Source organism: Molothrus aeneus, chromosome 7, assembly GCF_037042795.1.
Source record: "Molothrus aeneus isolate 106 chromosome 7, BPBGC_Maene_1.0, whole genome shotgun sequence".
Classification (NCBI taxonomy): domain Eukaryota; kingdom Metazoa; phylum Chordata; class Aves; order Passeriformes; family Icteridae; genus Molothrus; species Molothrus aeneus.
The window spans coordinates 20,377,036-20,394,896 of NC_089652.1; the positions used below are offsets into that span (position 1 = coordinate 20,377,036).

General features: G+C 37.9%; 1 protein-coding gene across 1 annotated transcript in view; it reads left to right on the forward strand.

Moving 5' to 3' along the window:
• The window catches only part of LOC136558604 (sodium channel protein type 1 subunit alpha), an 87,638-nt gene that overhangs the window by 14,171 nt on the left and 55,606 nt on the right, over positions 1-17,861 (forward strand). Inside the window, exons 2-3 of the mRNA XM_066553167.1 lie at positions 9,931-10,246; positions 16,847-16,965. Of these exons, the coding sequence (XP_066409264.1) occupies positions 9,983-10,246; positions 16,847-16,965 (383 nt within the window). The 5' untranslated portion in view covers positions 9,931-9,982. The remainder of the gene's footprint in view (positions 1-9,930; positions 10,247-16,846; positions 16,966-17,861) is intronic.

Genomic DNA, 17,861 nt, shown 5'->3' on the forward strand with positions numbered 1-17,861 from the left:
TGTGAAGATGGCTAAATAATGGCTGGGGGCAGTGCAACTGTGATTAGCAGTATTCTGAAGTGAAGTCCACAAAGTAAGCTGTTTCTCTTTAGAGATCTGCAGGTCTGTGTCTCTCTGTGTAATGCTTTTAATTCAAGGGGCTTTACTGAAGCAGTATTTGTTAACTGCTTTGGGGGATTACAACAAACAAATTTCAGATTTTCTGAGACATTCTTGTATCATCCCTGTTAAAATTCCATATTGCGGAGTTGTGGGGTGTATTTTACTTCTGGAAGTTTCAGGCACTTTGTTATTAAAAACCTCCTGCTCTCTGGCTCTGCCAGACTCAATTTTGAGCCCATTCCTTCATATTGCTCATCTGAAGTACACGCTCTTGAATTTTAACAATTCTCAATATCCAAGTTCTTACCTGCAATATTATTCTATTTCAGTTTGTGGCCAGCATTGCAGGTTGCCTTGGAATGATGTATGGGAACCTTTGGGTGTCTGTAGTGGGCAGGAGTTCAGACATGGAATGCAGGATCCCAGTCTGAATGTGCTATTCAAACCCAGAGAGAGAGGGAATTGCTGCTCCAGCCATGATACTTGAATGAGATTTGAAAGTACACTGTCTCCCAACCTAAGTGTAAGGAAAAATGCTCAGATATCAAAGAGGGAAAGACCTTTAAGATGATGAAGTTTTGGTAGCTGAACAGCCAAACCACTGGAGTTTTGGAAGGTGTCTTGAAAAAGAAGAGGTTAAAAGGAGCATAGGCAAAATGAGGGTTCCTTGCAGATATTTGCATCTCCTACATATAACCGGACTTCAAAATTACAGTGTTGATGTAAATTGAAAATTTAAACAATGGATTTAACATCTAAAAAATGAAATTTGAGATAATGAGGAAAGGCTGCTAAGGGCCTCTGAGAGGCAATCAGTCTGCTTTCTGAGAATTTATACAGCAGGATGATGGAGCCCTAGAAACTAGCTAGAAAATAATTCTTAATAAGGGCAGTGTTTCTTGATAAGGGCAAAGAAACTTCCTTGGTTTTTTGTAAGAATGATGGAAAACAGACCTTAGGTATATATGGCAGCAGGCAGGAGGAGTAGAGTATGATTTATAGTTTGGCTCCAAAGCTTAGACAAGGACATTTGACACGTATGAGAGTCAGATTCATTATGACTGCTAGTAGCACAGGCTCCACTAACCTCAGCAGCCCTTAGGCTTGGTTGCCTTTCATGTGCTGAGCTGCTGTGGTAAGCACTCGTAGTCTGGGGTGAATCACTCCAGCTAGAAACTGAAGACATTTACACCAGCAATGGCAGTGAAGTCTGAAATAATTATAACTTGGGTAAATTGGACTACATATAGGATAAATAGGATGAGTCTGAAAGAAGTTTGGAGACTAAAATAGCTACAGCTATCCATTCTTCCCACTTTCAGCAGGGTTTATGTGGTTTGGACATCTTTGATGCTGCTCTGAAAAGGTAAACTTCACAGATGTCTAAACCCATTTGCCTGCCCTGTGAACGTGTCTGTCTGCTGTTCAGGGTACAAAATCAAAAGCAACTCAAGAGGGGCTTTGCTAGAAAAGCTCAGATATCTGCAGATTTGGAGGTTTGAAATCTGGTATTTTTCAATCAGAAAAGTTGAGACTGAAAGAGAGATTATTTGCTGATATTGGTTGCTGTGCTCTTCAGTTCACCATGTTGATTCTCCTACTAGAGTTCTCATCTTACAGGTGGAGCCACATGAACAGATTCACATTATACAGACCCTGTAATCTATCAGTTAGAATTCAAGGTGGAATACAAGATAGAAAACTTTACTAAATACTTTATTGCTTCATTAACCTCATTAATGGAGTTTGTGTACCTTTGATGTGCACCAAGTGATATTTATAAAACCTATAGACCTCAAACCTCTTTCTTTTTTTTATATTTCTGTACCTATATTTGAGAATAGCTTCTTTGCAAAATAATCACTAAATGTGCACTACAATTCCATGTTTAACCACATAGCTTAATGCTGTATTTGATAAAGTGTTGCTTGCTTTCAGCCAATTATCTGATCTTCAGAAAACTACCAGAAAGTGGCTTAGAATTTGAATGACTGGATGTTTTGCTTCAAAATTTGTTATCCTTTATGCTCTTTATAAGTATATACCAATATTTCAGATATTTCTAATGAATGGTTTTCCAGTTTTGAATAACAAATGGTATCTTGTGATATTATCTTAGTTTTACATCTTGTCTGTTTTCTCAGTACATTTATACCATTAAGTTCATTCTAAACATTTGAAGTTCCTGCACATAATGTATTCTTATTTATTTTAAAGAAGCATATTTCTTTAATTGTTTCTCTTGACCAATAATAGGATTTAAAAAATTTTGAAAGTTCCAATAGCACTAGATTTCTTAGTCTATAATCGTACTGCTCTTGGCTTTTGACTGGATTATTTATTATATCTTTACACTTCCATCACAAATCAACTTAACATCCTGAACATTTATTAGACCATAAAATATTAAATGACTGGAAAATCACCAGTATCTCAAAAGACAAAAGACCCTTGAAATCTTTGCTTTTAAGTGAAAGTCAGTGAGGCTAACAGTCTTCACTCAATGGCTTTCAGTATTTTGAAAAATTGAATACATTTTTGAATATTGAATATTGAATACATTTCAATAAATTGAAAAACTGCTGATTCTGCAGAATTACTAATTCCCAGGTCCTGCCTTTCTTGGCAAATCTGAAGCTTTTTCCAATAGTGCATTGCTCAAAGGATGGCAGCAGATGTTTCTGCTGCTGCTTGTAGTTAACCATTTAATAACAATAAACATTTTGTTTTTTCTAGGAATTTTCAAGATTTTATGCAACTGAAAATATGCTACTGAAAATACTGAGTGCCATGTAGGAGCTAAGATGTTTTAGATGTTAAAACAAGCTAAATATCTAATATTCAATAGAGTAAACGAACTCTGCAACTATACCACCTCTAGGGGACAAGGTGCCAGGGCTTGAGCATTGTCATGTCTCTAGTCCACATCATGTATAGACATGCCTGGACACAAGGCTGTGACATCAGGACCTCATGAGTGTCCACTGAATGAAAACTTTCCAAAATTACGTTGGACTATCATTGTTAATTCAAAGTTTGTTAAAAATCAGTTCAAACCTGATCAGGATATAGGTGAGAGTCATTTACTTGTTTGTTTTTACCAGGTCTGTGTTTTGGAAGTAGTTTCTGTACAGCTGTGATATGACTTTTTTATTTTTGTTTTGAGAACTACATTAAAATATATAAAATAATTTTTGAAGTGAACTAAAATTGTATCTGTAAGAACAAATATTAATTATGCTTCTGTAAAGCAAAATTGCCAATCTGGGAATAAGCCATTTCTCACATATTATTAGGTAATTACTAAGTTCAAAGAAGCTTACTAGGAAACACCAGAATCCTCTTATTGTTGGTAAAAGTGGTTTGTGTGTTCAGAATCACAAAATGCAGAGGGACATGAGGGGAGAACTGCAGAGGAGTTGCCTTAGCAGGATCAGAAGATGCCAGTGACAAAGGTGCAGCGCCTTCCCCACATAAACAGAAATGCATTTGTCAGGTGTTTACAAACTTGTGTTACCTGCTGCATGGCATTAGCATATAGAGTACCAATTCATTTGGAAAACACTTAATTCACATGTAGCCCATGTATTTGTGGCATCTCATAAAACCTGAGGCAGGCAGAAGGGATTGAGGCCATAGAACCATCCCAAAGTTGTGCAGGGGCTGTGGAGCTTCCTAGGCTGCAGAGCTCCTTGGTGGTTTAAGCATCTCCCATTCCTTGAGCACTCCCTGCTCTCCCAGGCAGTGTGAGGTGGATCCTCCCTTGGGTGCTGCACTGCAGTAACTTAGCAGGTGACGCCCAGCTCCTGACACAGGGGCTGGGGCTGCTGCTGCCTCCTCTCTGCACAGGCATGTCCTGGGCCATGCTCTGAGTGCAAAGGGTGTAAAGCAAGGGGATAAGTTTCAAAAGTTGCTTTCATATGGTGTCTGGACTTCTGTGCTGTATAAAAAATACACGTTTCTACAATTTAGGGGGTTATTACTTCACAGTGGCCCCGTCATTGTGCATGAAAAGCAGAAACTTGTTTTGTTTCCTTAATTATGATTGAGTTTCTTTCCCCTGTGGTCTTGTGTGTTAAACATGTCCCTGTTGCTCCTGCATCTGCTTCCTTGACCCAGGAAAATCTCAAGAATGAAATCTGTGCTTCCTAATTTTTGTTAGAAAGTAAATAATTTTTGTTATTATACCTTTCAGGCTTCTGGCCTTTCCACTGGCCATATAAGACAGCAAGTACCTGAGTGCTGTTAATGGGGTCAGGCAACCCACTAATTTTGAGTATGGCAATGTCTTTGGGTTTGTTAGCTCTGCAAATTTTGCATCATTAAAGGGTATGGAGCAATCTGTTTTCCATCAACTTTTATTTCTTTCCAAAATGTGGAAATATGCCAAGACCAGAACTTAAATCTTGTCTTAAATTCAATTTTAGCTTAATGCCAAATGAATCAGTAGCATTATGTAATGTACACTGCATAGCCTGCATGGTTTTGTTTATTTCTTTAACTGAAGAAAGAGGTCGTTATGTTTGCTAAGGTAAATATAAACAGATGTTTAAGAAATGGATGTTTAAGAAAATTAAACTTGAGCTAGTAATGTAGATTGCCAGTAAAAGGGGTCAGTGCTCTGATCAAATGGAGGAAAGCAGAAAGATTGCTTCTCTGTACTGCAGTCATTTGCTGCACAAGATATGCTGCAGGAGAAGAGTAAGCAGAGAATCCATTCAGCTTGGTAGCAGTCCAGTAGTTCTAAGCCACTAAATGCATTTGCTCAGATGGAGTACTAATGCAGCTGCATTGTGACTTGTCCCATTAAATTATTTTCCTTCTTTCTTTCTATGAAGCTGCATAACTAATTTTGTTTTTTTCAACTTTCTAAAATAAAAAAGACTAATTAGTTTGCAGCTAATTAGACTTGGAATTAGACTAGCAAAGCAGTAAGCTGAAGCAAGCTATTTCTTTTTAATCTAAAGCCAAGCCTAGTACCTATATTTTGGTTTAGAGATACATTAGTTGAATTTCAAAATATACTGAGAATAAAAATTTTAACAATGCATACATATATAACTAATAGAGATGGATAATATACTGTGTCTGCATCATATGGTCTTCTGATTTCCTCTAAACAAGACACAAGGACGGGACTGAAAGTCTAGGTGTTAGTGGGAGAAAAGGTAGCAGCAAACAGCTCACAGAGAGCATACCAGCATGGGTGTTTTTCTGGCTAGTTATCTTCTTGGGGAAGGCTGGATTATTTTACTTTGCTTTATTTTTCAAAACTTATGCTTTTATTTTTTTCCTGAGTTAAAGAAGTTGGTTGTGAGTGAACACTAGAACTAAACCCTCTTTTCCCATAGTTAGTGGTACATTTTTTCTTCTCAGCTAATATATCTCTGGTGATTTTCAAATGAGTTTTCTCAAGTGAATTTACTAGGCATAATAGAGAAATAGCTCTAGGAGCAGGGATCAGAAGCCATGACTGCCTTCCCAAAAGAAAGCTTACCTTTAAGATGCCAAGTCCATGTTTTCTCTCACACCTTCTTTCTACCCCGTTAATCTTGATTTCATTCCTGCACAGTAAGCTAAGCAGTGGTACAACAGTGTGGATTTCAGAGAGAGGAACTGCATTTCCTATCCCTGTCTGTTCTGCCTTCTGGCTGTTGGGCAGCCCAGACTGAGCACTGAACTGCCCTCCTGAATCACACAGCTACCCCATGGCTGTTTGCAACTCTGAGGCAAATTGAATAATCATCCTCTCCCCCCATCACTCCCTTCAGCAACCCTTTCTGTGTGTCAGGTTAAGTAATGGAAATATCCAGCTGCAAAGCATAAACTTCCACTTAAACTGGTATGTACTGTTTGATTGCTTCCAATATTTCAGATTATTTATTTATATAGCTCAGTGCATATCTATGTACCCTATTCTGATGTCTGCAGTATTACTGCACCTACCCTTTATTTAAAATTAATATGCATTAAATAAATGCAGTTATCCAAGCCTAAGTAATGTAATGCAAGCAAGCCCTTGTGCCAGATCTGCATTATCCATGCTGAGAGGGAACATCAAGAAGATGGTAAAAAAAGATATGGGAGAATCCTATTATCAGTCTGGTAATATGCAAGTTTCCCTTATAAAGCTGTCCATGAGAATTAAATTGAATTTTATATGTGAGCTACAGGGAGTCATAAAAAGTTGTATAGGTCCAATATTCCAATCTGATTCCTGCCCTTCTGCCAAGCATGTTACTTCGATATCCTACCTACCTTTGCTGCCTGCAGTAATCCTATAATTGAGACAGACAGGACAGACACAGGCTTGGTTCTGAGGCTGCACATAAAAACCTGAAGTGTCTTCCCACAACTTTCTTCCTCTCCTCCCACAGATCCACACTGTGAGGAAGGTAAATTATATTTATTCGGTAAGCTGAAGACAAGAATCCTGGTGACTCATTGATAAATCAAAAGTAATGAGAAGCTGTGCCAATTAATAATGCAAATTATTATAACATAGAGATCTGGGCTCTGTGAGTTTACATGTAGATTCATTACTTTATTTTGAAGCAGTTAAATTTTAATTAGTGACTGTTATACCAGAAGACCAAACTTCAAAGAATGTTTCAGTTTCAGATTTAAGTGTATGGATAATATAAAGAAATTCACTTGCTGAATTTTAAGTGTTTGCAGCACTGTAGTTCCACATGGATGCTAAGGTCCTCCTGACCAAATTCTCAGAAACTCTTGTTATGAAGGTATGAAGGAAATGCAATCTGACAGTACTGGATGATATCAGATTAGGAAATAATCTTGTTCAAGCTTGTCTCTGTTTCTGACAGTTATGTATTGTTCAATTGACTTTTTCAAGAAGCAGTGTGTAACTGATTTGAAATCATTGTTTGACAAGGCACCATCTCTTCATCTATTTCCAATGTGTCCTTTTACTTTGCCTAAAAAAATTATTTAGATGAGATTTGAAGACTGTAAAAATACACAGATGCTCACAGATGTTTGATAGCTTAGTTATTATCAAGGAATGCACAGATCAAAAATGACTCTTTGTGCACAGTAGCTCACAGCCAGGAGGGCAGTGATGGTGTGTGTATCAGCCAGCTGCTCTGTGTGTGCAGAGCTAATCCAGGGTGGTTCTGGCTGCCTCACACTTGGCACACGTGGGCAGATCACTGTGCTTTGTGCACTTACACACATGCAGCTGAACAGCTCCTGACTTACTCTGCTTGTGGTCTGCAGATGGTCCCATCCCTGCACGCTGAGTGTGCTCTGCAGTTATCTGGCTTACAACAATGGACACTGCAAAGTGTATGTGAATATATTTTGCCTGGGAAATATCAGAAGAAACAATGATTCTATTCTCAAATGTTCTGAGTACCTTATTTTCCAAAATTTGAAATGTTTCACATTGCTCATAAGATGGTCACTCAAACAGACATGGAAATGTAGAAGGAAAAAATCCTCATTCCTTATAAGAGATTAGGAATGAACTTGGTAGGAAATTAATATTTTGGATATTCTTATATTTTTTTCCTACGTTGAATTACTAGTGCTATGCTAAAGGAAAAAAAAAACCCATTTGGATCATGTAAACAATCTTCACTTATTCAATTAATATTTAATAAATCACTTGGTGGAAATCAGAAGGATAGCAATAGATTAATTGGCCTGGTATCAATTTTTATCCATCCCCATCACATATAAGTGAGAATAAATCTATTTAGTATAGTAAAGGAAATACAAACCTAGTAGTTAAGCACTGCCATATGAGCAATGAAAGTGATTTGGGATTAAGACTGTAGTTAATTCTGTATGTATTTAGTATTGACTTTTAAATTTATAGAAGATTTCTATTTGCAATTCTGAAGATTTATAATCATTGAAATGTATGAAGAAGGGGAAAACGTATCTGGGATATCATCCTCTAAGCTGTTAAGCAGAGGATAAAAAGTAGGTAATCTTCATAAAGCCTCCTGAAAGATGTTGTTAAGTACAGCCTACTTAGATTTAGTTACATCTAAAGGTGTAGCTGGCTAGCTCCATGCACATTTGACAGACCATAGAACATTCTAGGGTTAATTATAGAAAAATAACGTGGAGTTCCTTTCTATATTAAGAAATACACATATTATTAGAAAAGCCCACAGTACTTGCTGATTTTAAACTTGGTCTATAAACACAGTAGCTGAATCAAATGTTTTTGTAACATAACTAATGGCTGTGAAGCATTTTGTTTCTGTGCACCTGCAGGCAAATCCTGAGGTAATCCTTGTCCTGCATGCCAGGTGGGAACATTCAGTGAGCTAAAAGGTGATCCTGACACAGCACCCTGTGGTTTCGGGTCAATAGGAGAGGAGAGGAGAGGAGAGGTCTTAGTCCCTTCTTTTGCCAAATAAGTTGAGCAGAGAAGAGGGCTTGATTGTCTCTGTACCTGAAGCCCATGGAGCAAGTGGTATCCACCGACAGCTTGTGTCCCCCATGACATTGGGATAACAGTGCAAGATATGTCTTCCAAATCATGGTGCCCCTCATGGGGATCAGTTTGAGATCATAAAATTCAGTGATGTGGCTGATGGTTTTTTCTCCTTCTTCCCCAGTACCCACAAGGTGTGGTTGAACATTAAGAAACAGTGTTAGAGTGTACAAATTGTGAGTTTATAACGTCAATAGTTAGGTGACTGAAGTGGCAATTCACAGAAGTAAACAGAACCATGACATAGGGAGCTGAGGACTGTCTAGAGGATACTCTCTATGTGGAGAAAGGCAGGACTTTAAATCCCTTTTAGCTGAGGTACATTTTCTTATATCCTCCCCCGTCCCACCAATGGGGACAGAAGAGTATAATTCCTTTTCCCTTGGAAAGGAGGGAAGCTGTACAGAACTGGTTTTGGCATGTGTGTCTACATGGGTGAATGCTTAGTGTGTAGTGTGAGATCAGCTCACTTTAATTTTTTTACAGAGAGAAACTTGCACCTTGATGCTTGAAAGTCATTCAGGCATGAGGGATATATGCTCCATTGTGAGCCCAAATATGCAGTTCATTTGTATGTCTGGTGCCATCAGAAATTTATTCAGCAGCCTGGAAGATGCCAAATCCGTAGTCTTAGAGGAATTCTTTTTTCCTTTTTTTTTTTTTTGCTTTTCTTCCCAACAGGTTTATTTTTGCAATTGCAATGTTTAAATAAATATGAATACTAAAATACTTCCAGAATTTTCCAGTTACAGCTATTTTATAAAGAACCAGACACAGTAACTGCTAACCTGAAATAATACTGGGCAATTACTCTTCTTCTTATCTAAAATAATTTCCCATACAAAAATTTATTTGGAATCATTAATACTTCATAATATACAGACTTGATTTTTTTAAATGGAAGTTCTGGTTTTGCAGTGCTTGTTTTCTGATACTTTTGCTGATCTTGGTGAAATTTTCTGTGTTAGCTCTGTTGAACTGTTCTATTTATAGTTGCCAATGTAATCCTGATTGATTCCAGAGGAGTGTGATCATAACACAACTAGAGTTATGAGGAAAGAATGTATTTGATTATTCTTAACTATCATACTTTTCCTTATTTGGAGTAAAAGACTAGTGTAGTCCTGAAGCTGAGAAATTTTACAGTTTCAATAACTAGTGTAAGAACAACACAAGTGCTTCTTACAAATGCTAAATCGCTGACTAAACTGTGTACTTTGTTTACATAATTTTCAAATCATGTATTTTAACAATTCAATATAGCAAAAACAATTGCACTTGAAAATAACTGCTACGTCTTTCTTACTTGGTGATTTCAATATGTTTATTTGAATTTTATTTCTGCTTTCTTTTAGTATTTTCCTATGCAGAAGAATAAATGGTAATTAAAATGTGCAGGATGAAAAGATGGAGCAGTCAGTGCTTGTACCACCAGGACCAGACAGCTTCCAATTCTTCACTAGAGAGTCTCTTGCAGCTATTGAACAGCGCATTGCTGCAGAAAAAGCCAAGAACCCCAAACAAGATCGCAAAGACGATGATGAAAATGGGCCAAAACCAAACAGTGACTTGGAGGCAGGAAAAACACTCCCCTTTATATATGGTGACATACCTCCAGGAATGGTGTCTGAGCCCTTGGAAGACATGGATCCATATTACATCAATAAAAAAGTGAGTCTAATATCAATGCTGTTCACGTGCCAGTGTTTGCAGTGTGTTATCATGCTCGTTTCATTTTCTTGGAGTGGATCATAGAGCTTGTTAAATCAGTTCGTTAATTTTCAGCCATTTGCCTTAATGGTTACTAGGTTTTCACCCTTTTCTTTTAATTTACCTCAAAATTTATTTCCTTGATATAACTGACTTAATATCAGAGGAACACTTACATCAAAGCTGTAGCATAATATGGGATCTTTGATTACAAGCAATATATAACACCTATGCAAACATATATACTTTGTGAGCTTCTTAAAAATGAACATACATTCATACGGAGTACACCAAAATTCTCTAAGGTTCTTCAGATTTAAAACTGACAGCGTGAAGTGATGCATAGAACGTTTTGTTCACAGAAATCTGCTTTGATAGCAAATACTTAGGAAATTTATGGAATCAATGGGAAAACAAATAGATAAGCAGTGAATGTAACAAAAAGAGTATAAAGACTGATTTTAAAGTTTTAGTGAAACTGGCTGTGGGCAGGCCTGGAATCCTTTCAGAATGGTCCTGCTGCACAGCCTATAAGCAACAGAAAAAGTTCATGCTCTATAGCTGTAGCTAGATTGGGTGATACTTTAATTACTGGATTCTATGTTTGTAAAAACTGTCAATATTAAGATAGGAGTTATTTTGACTTTCACAAACTACTGTTTTCTAAGTGTCTCAGCTTGCTAAATTTCATGAGATTTATGAGTCCTATTTTGACAAGAGAGAAAGTACTGTGTGAAAGAACAGTATTTTTATCTCTATTATCTGGTGCCTCTGAAAGAGCCTTTATCTGCCATTCACAGCATATGAAGATTTCTCTTTAAATCACAGTTCTACTTTTACAAAGATAAAAGATATGTTTCTATAAAAGCAGGCCTTGTAGAGTTCTGCACTAATTGTGTCTCTTTATGATACAGTATTTTATCCCTACCTGCCCACAGCTCATCCTGGACCTTTATAGCCAAATCAGTCTGTCTTATGTTTCTGGCAGTGAAAACAGACACATGATAGGTATGACCTCTGATAGATGAGCCTCTCAAGCCCTTGGGAATGGAAGACCCTTTCAGTCGCTTCAGTCCCTTTTCACAAAGACTTACTAAATCAGCCAGGTCTGGTGATAGAATTGCAAGAATGGAGAGAAACCAGCTGAGTCAAATTCAGTCAGGTTTCTGTACTATTTGAAAGGAAGAATTTTTTTATTTGCACACTAAATATATATGGTCCAAACACATCCCCTCTGGGATTCTCCTCTTTCTGCTGAAGTCCACATATTCTCTCTATGCACGTGCTTTAATCTTCTGCAGGACAGGAAAAGAAGCAGCCCTGTCAGTCTAAGACAAGGCAAAAATTTCTCAACTGCTTCAATTCTCTCTGTTTTTTCTTCCTTCAGTAAGAGGAAAATAGATGTTCCTGACAGAAAATCAACATCTATTTCAATTTTCACCTGTCATTTTCCTTTAAAATATCTACTTTCTAAATTTTATTATCAAGCTCTATGTGAATTCTGGAAATACTTATGTTTTGTTTCACTTGTATTTTGAAACTATTGGCAGCAGTTGATGCTCCTGCAAGTCTCAGAAGGAGAAATAATTTGAGAAAAGCTCGTAACAGGAGTGAACATCTCTAGGAAGATGCATAGGAATGCTCAATGTATTTATCTCTGTAATGTTTAACATTTCAGCTTCTTCTTTACCCCTCTCTGAATTCCATCTTGTTAAGCCAAGAAGTCCATCAGCACACCCTCTCCAAAGTGACAGTGTGACAACTGCTGCACAATCATTAGAGATGTTATGTTTCTCCCTGGTGAAGCATCCATCTGAAATGTCATGGATCTAATGAAAAACACCAGAATAAAGGAAAATGCTTCTTTGCAAAAAGGGTTAGGGCAAGTGTAGAGGATTACCAGCTGCCACTGTTTTTTTCAGAGCTCTGTTAAGATCTCTGCATAAACTATAGCTGATTTGTTGACAGAAACTATCTGAAAATTTGGCTTCCAAACTTTCAAATAGGGAACACAAATGTTTGCTCACAGCACTGGTCACTATGTTTATTTGGAAAAGCTGTATAGGAATTTTAGGAATATTTTTATTATAAGCTTGGGTCATTAATGAAGTCACCTATCATTTGCCTTATATGCAAATATTGCATCTCACTTGCTTTTTTTCTTTTTTCCCCTATTCTTTGTACCAAGATTGATCAAGCTCACTGTATTTTTCATGCACTGAATGTTTAAATGTCATCTAGAGTGTTTTATGTTCCATCTTTGGGACTGCTTTTTGTAAGCAAAAGGTTTGTGTGTGCCATGATTTCATGCAGTTTAATAGAGAATAAGACAGAAATATATACATATTTTGAGCTGGTTTGAGAGCCCTAATTTGTGCCTGAGGTAGGCTTGAGATGAAAATTTAAAATAAAAAAAACATTTAAGAGAAGAAAACCCAAATAGGTATAATAGTTTTATGTTTTTGTGAGTGTGCTTCTATGCAAAACCTACCATGAAAGAGGACATATCTGTACTCAATGCTGATCTGAAGTTGAAAGGAAAAGGAAAATATTGATAACTGCTGTTTGACAGTAGGACAGCCCATTATAGCATGTTTACACACTTCACAGTATTTTTGATTTACACTGTATCACAGGTAGCCTGAAAGCCAGCAACCGTACCCTTGAAACATAATTATTTTATAGTAAAAGAATAGAATAATGTTCTCCTATACTTATGATTTCATTATACTGAAATGCTCCTGTCTGTGGTGGCCTATAATGCTGGTCTTTAGAACTGTGAGATTTAGCATCCTAAAGGGTTGCAATGGTTTTGTTTTTTTTTTTTTAATCCAAAATTGATTAAAAGTGAACAAGAAGTTCACTCATGTTTTGTGTTCTGCTTCTGTATGAGTGCAAATCTGTGTGTTCCCAGTACAATAGTGCCTGCCTGCTCATGCTCAGGCTGCCACCACAGAGGATCAGCAATGTTCACTTCATTGTCTGTAGAGAACAGAGCAGCTGGAATCCCCTAAGATCCTGACCTGCGGGCCTGAATCAAAGTCTGGTCCACTTGGTTTCACACTTTAAGGGCTGGCTCTTTTCCTCTGAACCTAGGCTGCTACATTAAAGAGGAGGCAGAGAATAGATGGAACTAAAGTGGGTAAAATTTCACTTTCCTCCTGCTGTGATAGTTTATTGCCACTCCATGCCCTGCCTCTTGCCAGAAGGATCTGAATGATGTCTGTCAGCAAAGATGCCTCCTTTTCTCCTGGCATTTGATATCAGTCCCTAATCTCATCAAATCACTAACTCCTGGGTTTCCCAGATGAGTCTTGGGCTGCAAAAAAACCCAAAAAGATTCTGTAAAATTGCTTCAATTTATTACACCAGCAAAGCTGAATGCACTAGTGATTTTGGATATTTTCATAGTTGTGAAATAATTTTTAAGTGAAAAGTTCTAGAAAAGCAAAAAAGGACTTGCTAGAAAACATTGTTTCAAAAGATAACCACAAACCCAAGAAATGGAAACTTCTCCTATGCCATGAGTGTCCTGTTCCAGCTGCTGCAGGAGCTTTTCCAGAGACCCTGAGCACCGAGCTCAGTGTTGTATCTGCTCCTGTCTTTCAGAAGGTGGAAATGCAGTGAGGTAGCAGAAAGTGCACTAAATCTAGCCTTCCAGAAACTACATTTAAAGCTAACTAGGAGGAAGGAGAGGAGAAATAAGGTTTTGGGAACTCCTTATCCCAAGAGGTTCTCAGAGACCTTATCTTTATTCAGTGTTGACTCTTCTCTCTTAGCTACATCTTCTCAAAACACTCCTCCTCCTCCTTTGCCCTGCTAAGAATTCAGTTTCTGGCTTTATTTCAATATGGCAGAAGATGGATTGAGTTTTATGTTACAGATGCAAAAGCAGAAAATCAGGGACTTCCTTTCAGGGAACTCTGCATTTATATTCACACTCCAACACTTTGAGTGTGAGTCAATTTTGTGCCTTTATAAAAATGAATAAAACATAAGGCCTGAAATCTATACATAATCCTTCATATAAAAGCATTCATGTTTCAATTTATTTAGAATTTATCTAGCTTTTCTTAGTGTATGTCTACTTTGTCCTGACAGCTTTGGGTACAATTCTTCATGTTCATCCACACTGCCTACACATTGGCTTTCATGTGGGTTGAGAGTGGAGGGAGATTTAGCAGGCATAGCAGGGAGATTACATAGGGCATATCAGCTCTTACCTGTACTTTTTAATGAAAATTCTCCTTCATAAATAAAGTACAGTTTTAATTCATATTTAAGGCTAGAAGTTAGAGGACCAACAAAGTCATTCTGAAAGCCCAAGTCACAAAGATGCTTTCAGTGAAAAATTAAAACTGAGGTAGGGAATTTATGTCTTGTTGGTTCTGCTTATGCAGGGCAGCAGAAAGTAGAACAGCTAAAATAGCAGCAGCTTCCAACTGAAACTGGAACTGTGCCAGCGTGCTGTTATTTTCCATAAGGCATGTTAGAAAATAGATGTATGTTTAATATGCTTGTGTTCAAAGATTTTTTTTAAAATGTAGGTTGACTAAATGAAGGTGCAGTAGTCTTAAATACAGAGTTAGTAGGAAGTGTGATTTTTATTGCATTTTGTCAACTACCTCATAATACAAAAAAGAGCATGAGTTGGAGGCGTCTGAGATGTGAGTCCTGGGGGCTGGGGACAGACCTGGCAGAGGAAATTCACCTTCCCCCTTGGGGTGTGAGGCTTTAAAACATGGTGCCAAAAAGTCATTCATCTGGTTGGTTGCTTCAGCAGTTGAAATGGAAGCTTCATGTAAGGTCAGGTCACCTGCAGGCTGTTACCTGTAAGCCCAGACTGGATGTGTAATTTGGAAACATTAGCTCAGGCTGTCCTCAGCTTCACATGCAGTTTCTCCATTTCTCTGCAGAAGTGGGAAATCATATACATATCTTATGCATTCCTACACATCTTGAGTTTGTACTCAAGACAGAGTAAAGTCTGCCTGGTAGTGTCCCTTACTCCTGGGGGTTGGTTTGTAGGAGAAGGTGTTCTGTGTAGAGCTGTGATGGGGCCACAGCTCAGGGAAGAAGCCACAGGGACTGGAGCAGCTTTTCCCCACAGTTTAATCCTTGCTTCTCCTCTGTAGTCAGTAAAGCCCCATCTCCACACCTCCCTCCACTTCCTGTGGGCTTCTAGACATTCATATCTATACTTCACAGTTCTAAACTTTCCAAATCTCAGCAGACTGAAGCATTGTCCTCCTTGAACCTCCTTGGCATACTCCCAGTCTGCTAGCCTTCCTGGAAACAGTCATGTAGTTCAATGTTTAGAGTCTTGAAGCAATACTTGATGTCATGGACACCAGATGAAGCCAACATACCCCTGCCCACACTTCCACTGGAATTCTAGCTTACAGCTCATTTCATCAGCAACTTAACAAAAATCAGGAAGGCTTTCTCATAGCTTATGTGCAAAATATGCAACTCTGAAAATGGAAAAAACAAAAAATGAAAAAAGAAATTTTAGAAATTTTCCTGTAATTTCATTTGAATTTAGGTTATTATTCTTGCATCGTCCCTTTCACTAGATGCAGATTTCATCTGAGTTACTGAACCTTCCTTCCTTCTGCACTGTTTTTCATTCTCTTCTGATTGATCTTGCAGTTGAAGAGCACCTTAGTGACAAAAAAGAACCTGACAGCCCCCATTTTGTGTGCTGTAGTGTTAGGGCAGGTGCAGCCATCATATCCTGCAGGGGAGCACAGCAGTGTTTGCAGGGTTTGCTCTCATACTGTTTATCTTTGGCTCATGGATTTATTTAAGACATTTAACCTACAGAGTCTTCTAAAATTCTCTGAAGTAAGGCTTGAATGCCTACAAGTTTCTCTAAATTTGATTAGTTCCATAAATATTAAGTTAAATTTTAAAAGAATGTGTTTTCTGGGAAATTTTCACAGCTGGAAACCACAACTATGCAAGAGGATCATATGGGATTATCTCTTGCTCTCCTCCAGTAAGATATAGTCAGATTTCCAGTACTCAGAGACCCACCTAAATATGGCTGTGTATGTTACTGCTATTTCCCTCTCTCCTTAACACAAAACTCCAAAAATTAAACAAGTGGATAGTCTAATAAATCAGTTTCCAGAAGGATTTCTAGTTAGTAAGACTAAATAAAGCCCAAAAATAGGGTGGAACGCACCACCACACCCTGCTTGTGCTATTTCAAACAGTGAGAGTTTTCTGGGGTAAAGCATAAATAAAATTACAATTTCAGTTAATAATTTATGCATCTTTAATTACAAGAAATGCATAAAAAGGAATATTACTTTACTGAGTCTGTTTAATGAAGAATCAATGCAAAAACATTACTGAACTGAATTTATTGCATTTTCATATGTTAGATTCATCAGGTAAGTACTGGAAATAATTTTTATTTGAAAAATTTTTGGGATTTTTGTGTTATCTGTTCAAAAATTTACAATTTTGGTGATTGTTTACTTGTAACAGTTTTAAAATTAGAATCTACAGTGAACAAACTCTGATAAAATGTCTTTTCTTTCTCTTTTTCAGACCTTTATAGTATTGAACAAAGGGAAGGCAATCTTCCGATTCAGTGCCACCTCTGCCCTGTACATTTTAACACCCTTCAACCCTCTTAGAAAAATAGCTATTAAAATTTTGGTACATTCATATCCTTTTTTTAGTGGTTGCTCAAAATGAAATGACGAAAACAGATAATGATTTCATAATAAATTAAGGTACAGGGTCCTTCTGGGGCTATCCTCAAGATCAACTCTCCAGTCTGCTGCAGCAGTGTGCCTGAAGCCTGGCCCATGCACGCTGGTTCTCACATTCCCAAACCCTCCCAGTTGCACCATAAGCCTCTGCCAAATTTAATACATTGCCAGAAAGCACAGGCAGCATTCTGCAGGCAGTTTGCAAAGCATCTGTACATGCAGATGGTGGACAGACTGGGGGACCATGACTGATGGGATGGTGCACAAGGTAAAGTTTTAGACTGATATGGGGGATAGCTGCCTGATGGTCCTAACAGGATGATGGGAATTTCTAGTGGCTGATGTTTTGGTGCAGTTGTTTTTTTTGCAGAACCTCAGGACTGAGAAATGTAGTTATCAAATGAAAATTTCAGTGTGACAGTAAGACTTTTAACATTGAACAAGCAGTGAAAGGCAGCAGCCTTATTAGTAGAGACTGCTGACAGAATTTTCTAAGTCTTTGGAAAAATTAAGAAACAAGGCTGATGGTTGCTGGCTCAGAACACCTTTTACTCTGAACTCCTGGGAAGTTAAAGCAGTGTGAGAGAAGGAGAAGGTGTCAGGCCGGAGAGGAGTTAGGGAGCATTTGGGGACAGTAGCTAAGGGAGCTGACAGAGCCCTGCAGACACAGTGGTGGTGATGGTGAGAAAACACAGCCAAATTCTGTCAGATTGCAGCCTCCAATGAGTGCTCATCCCTTCACATGACACTGGTTTGCAATACCTTCCAACATTGCATCTGGCTGAGTTGTGGGCAATGCTTTTCACTGCCATATTGGTTGCTGAGTTTGGTCATGGTTTTAAGTTTCT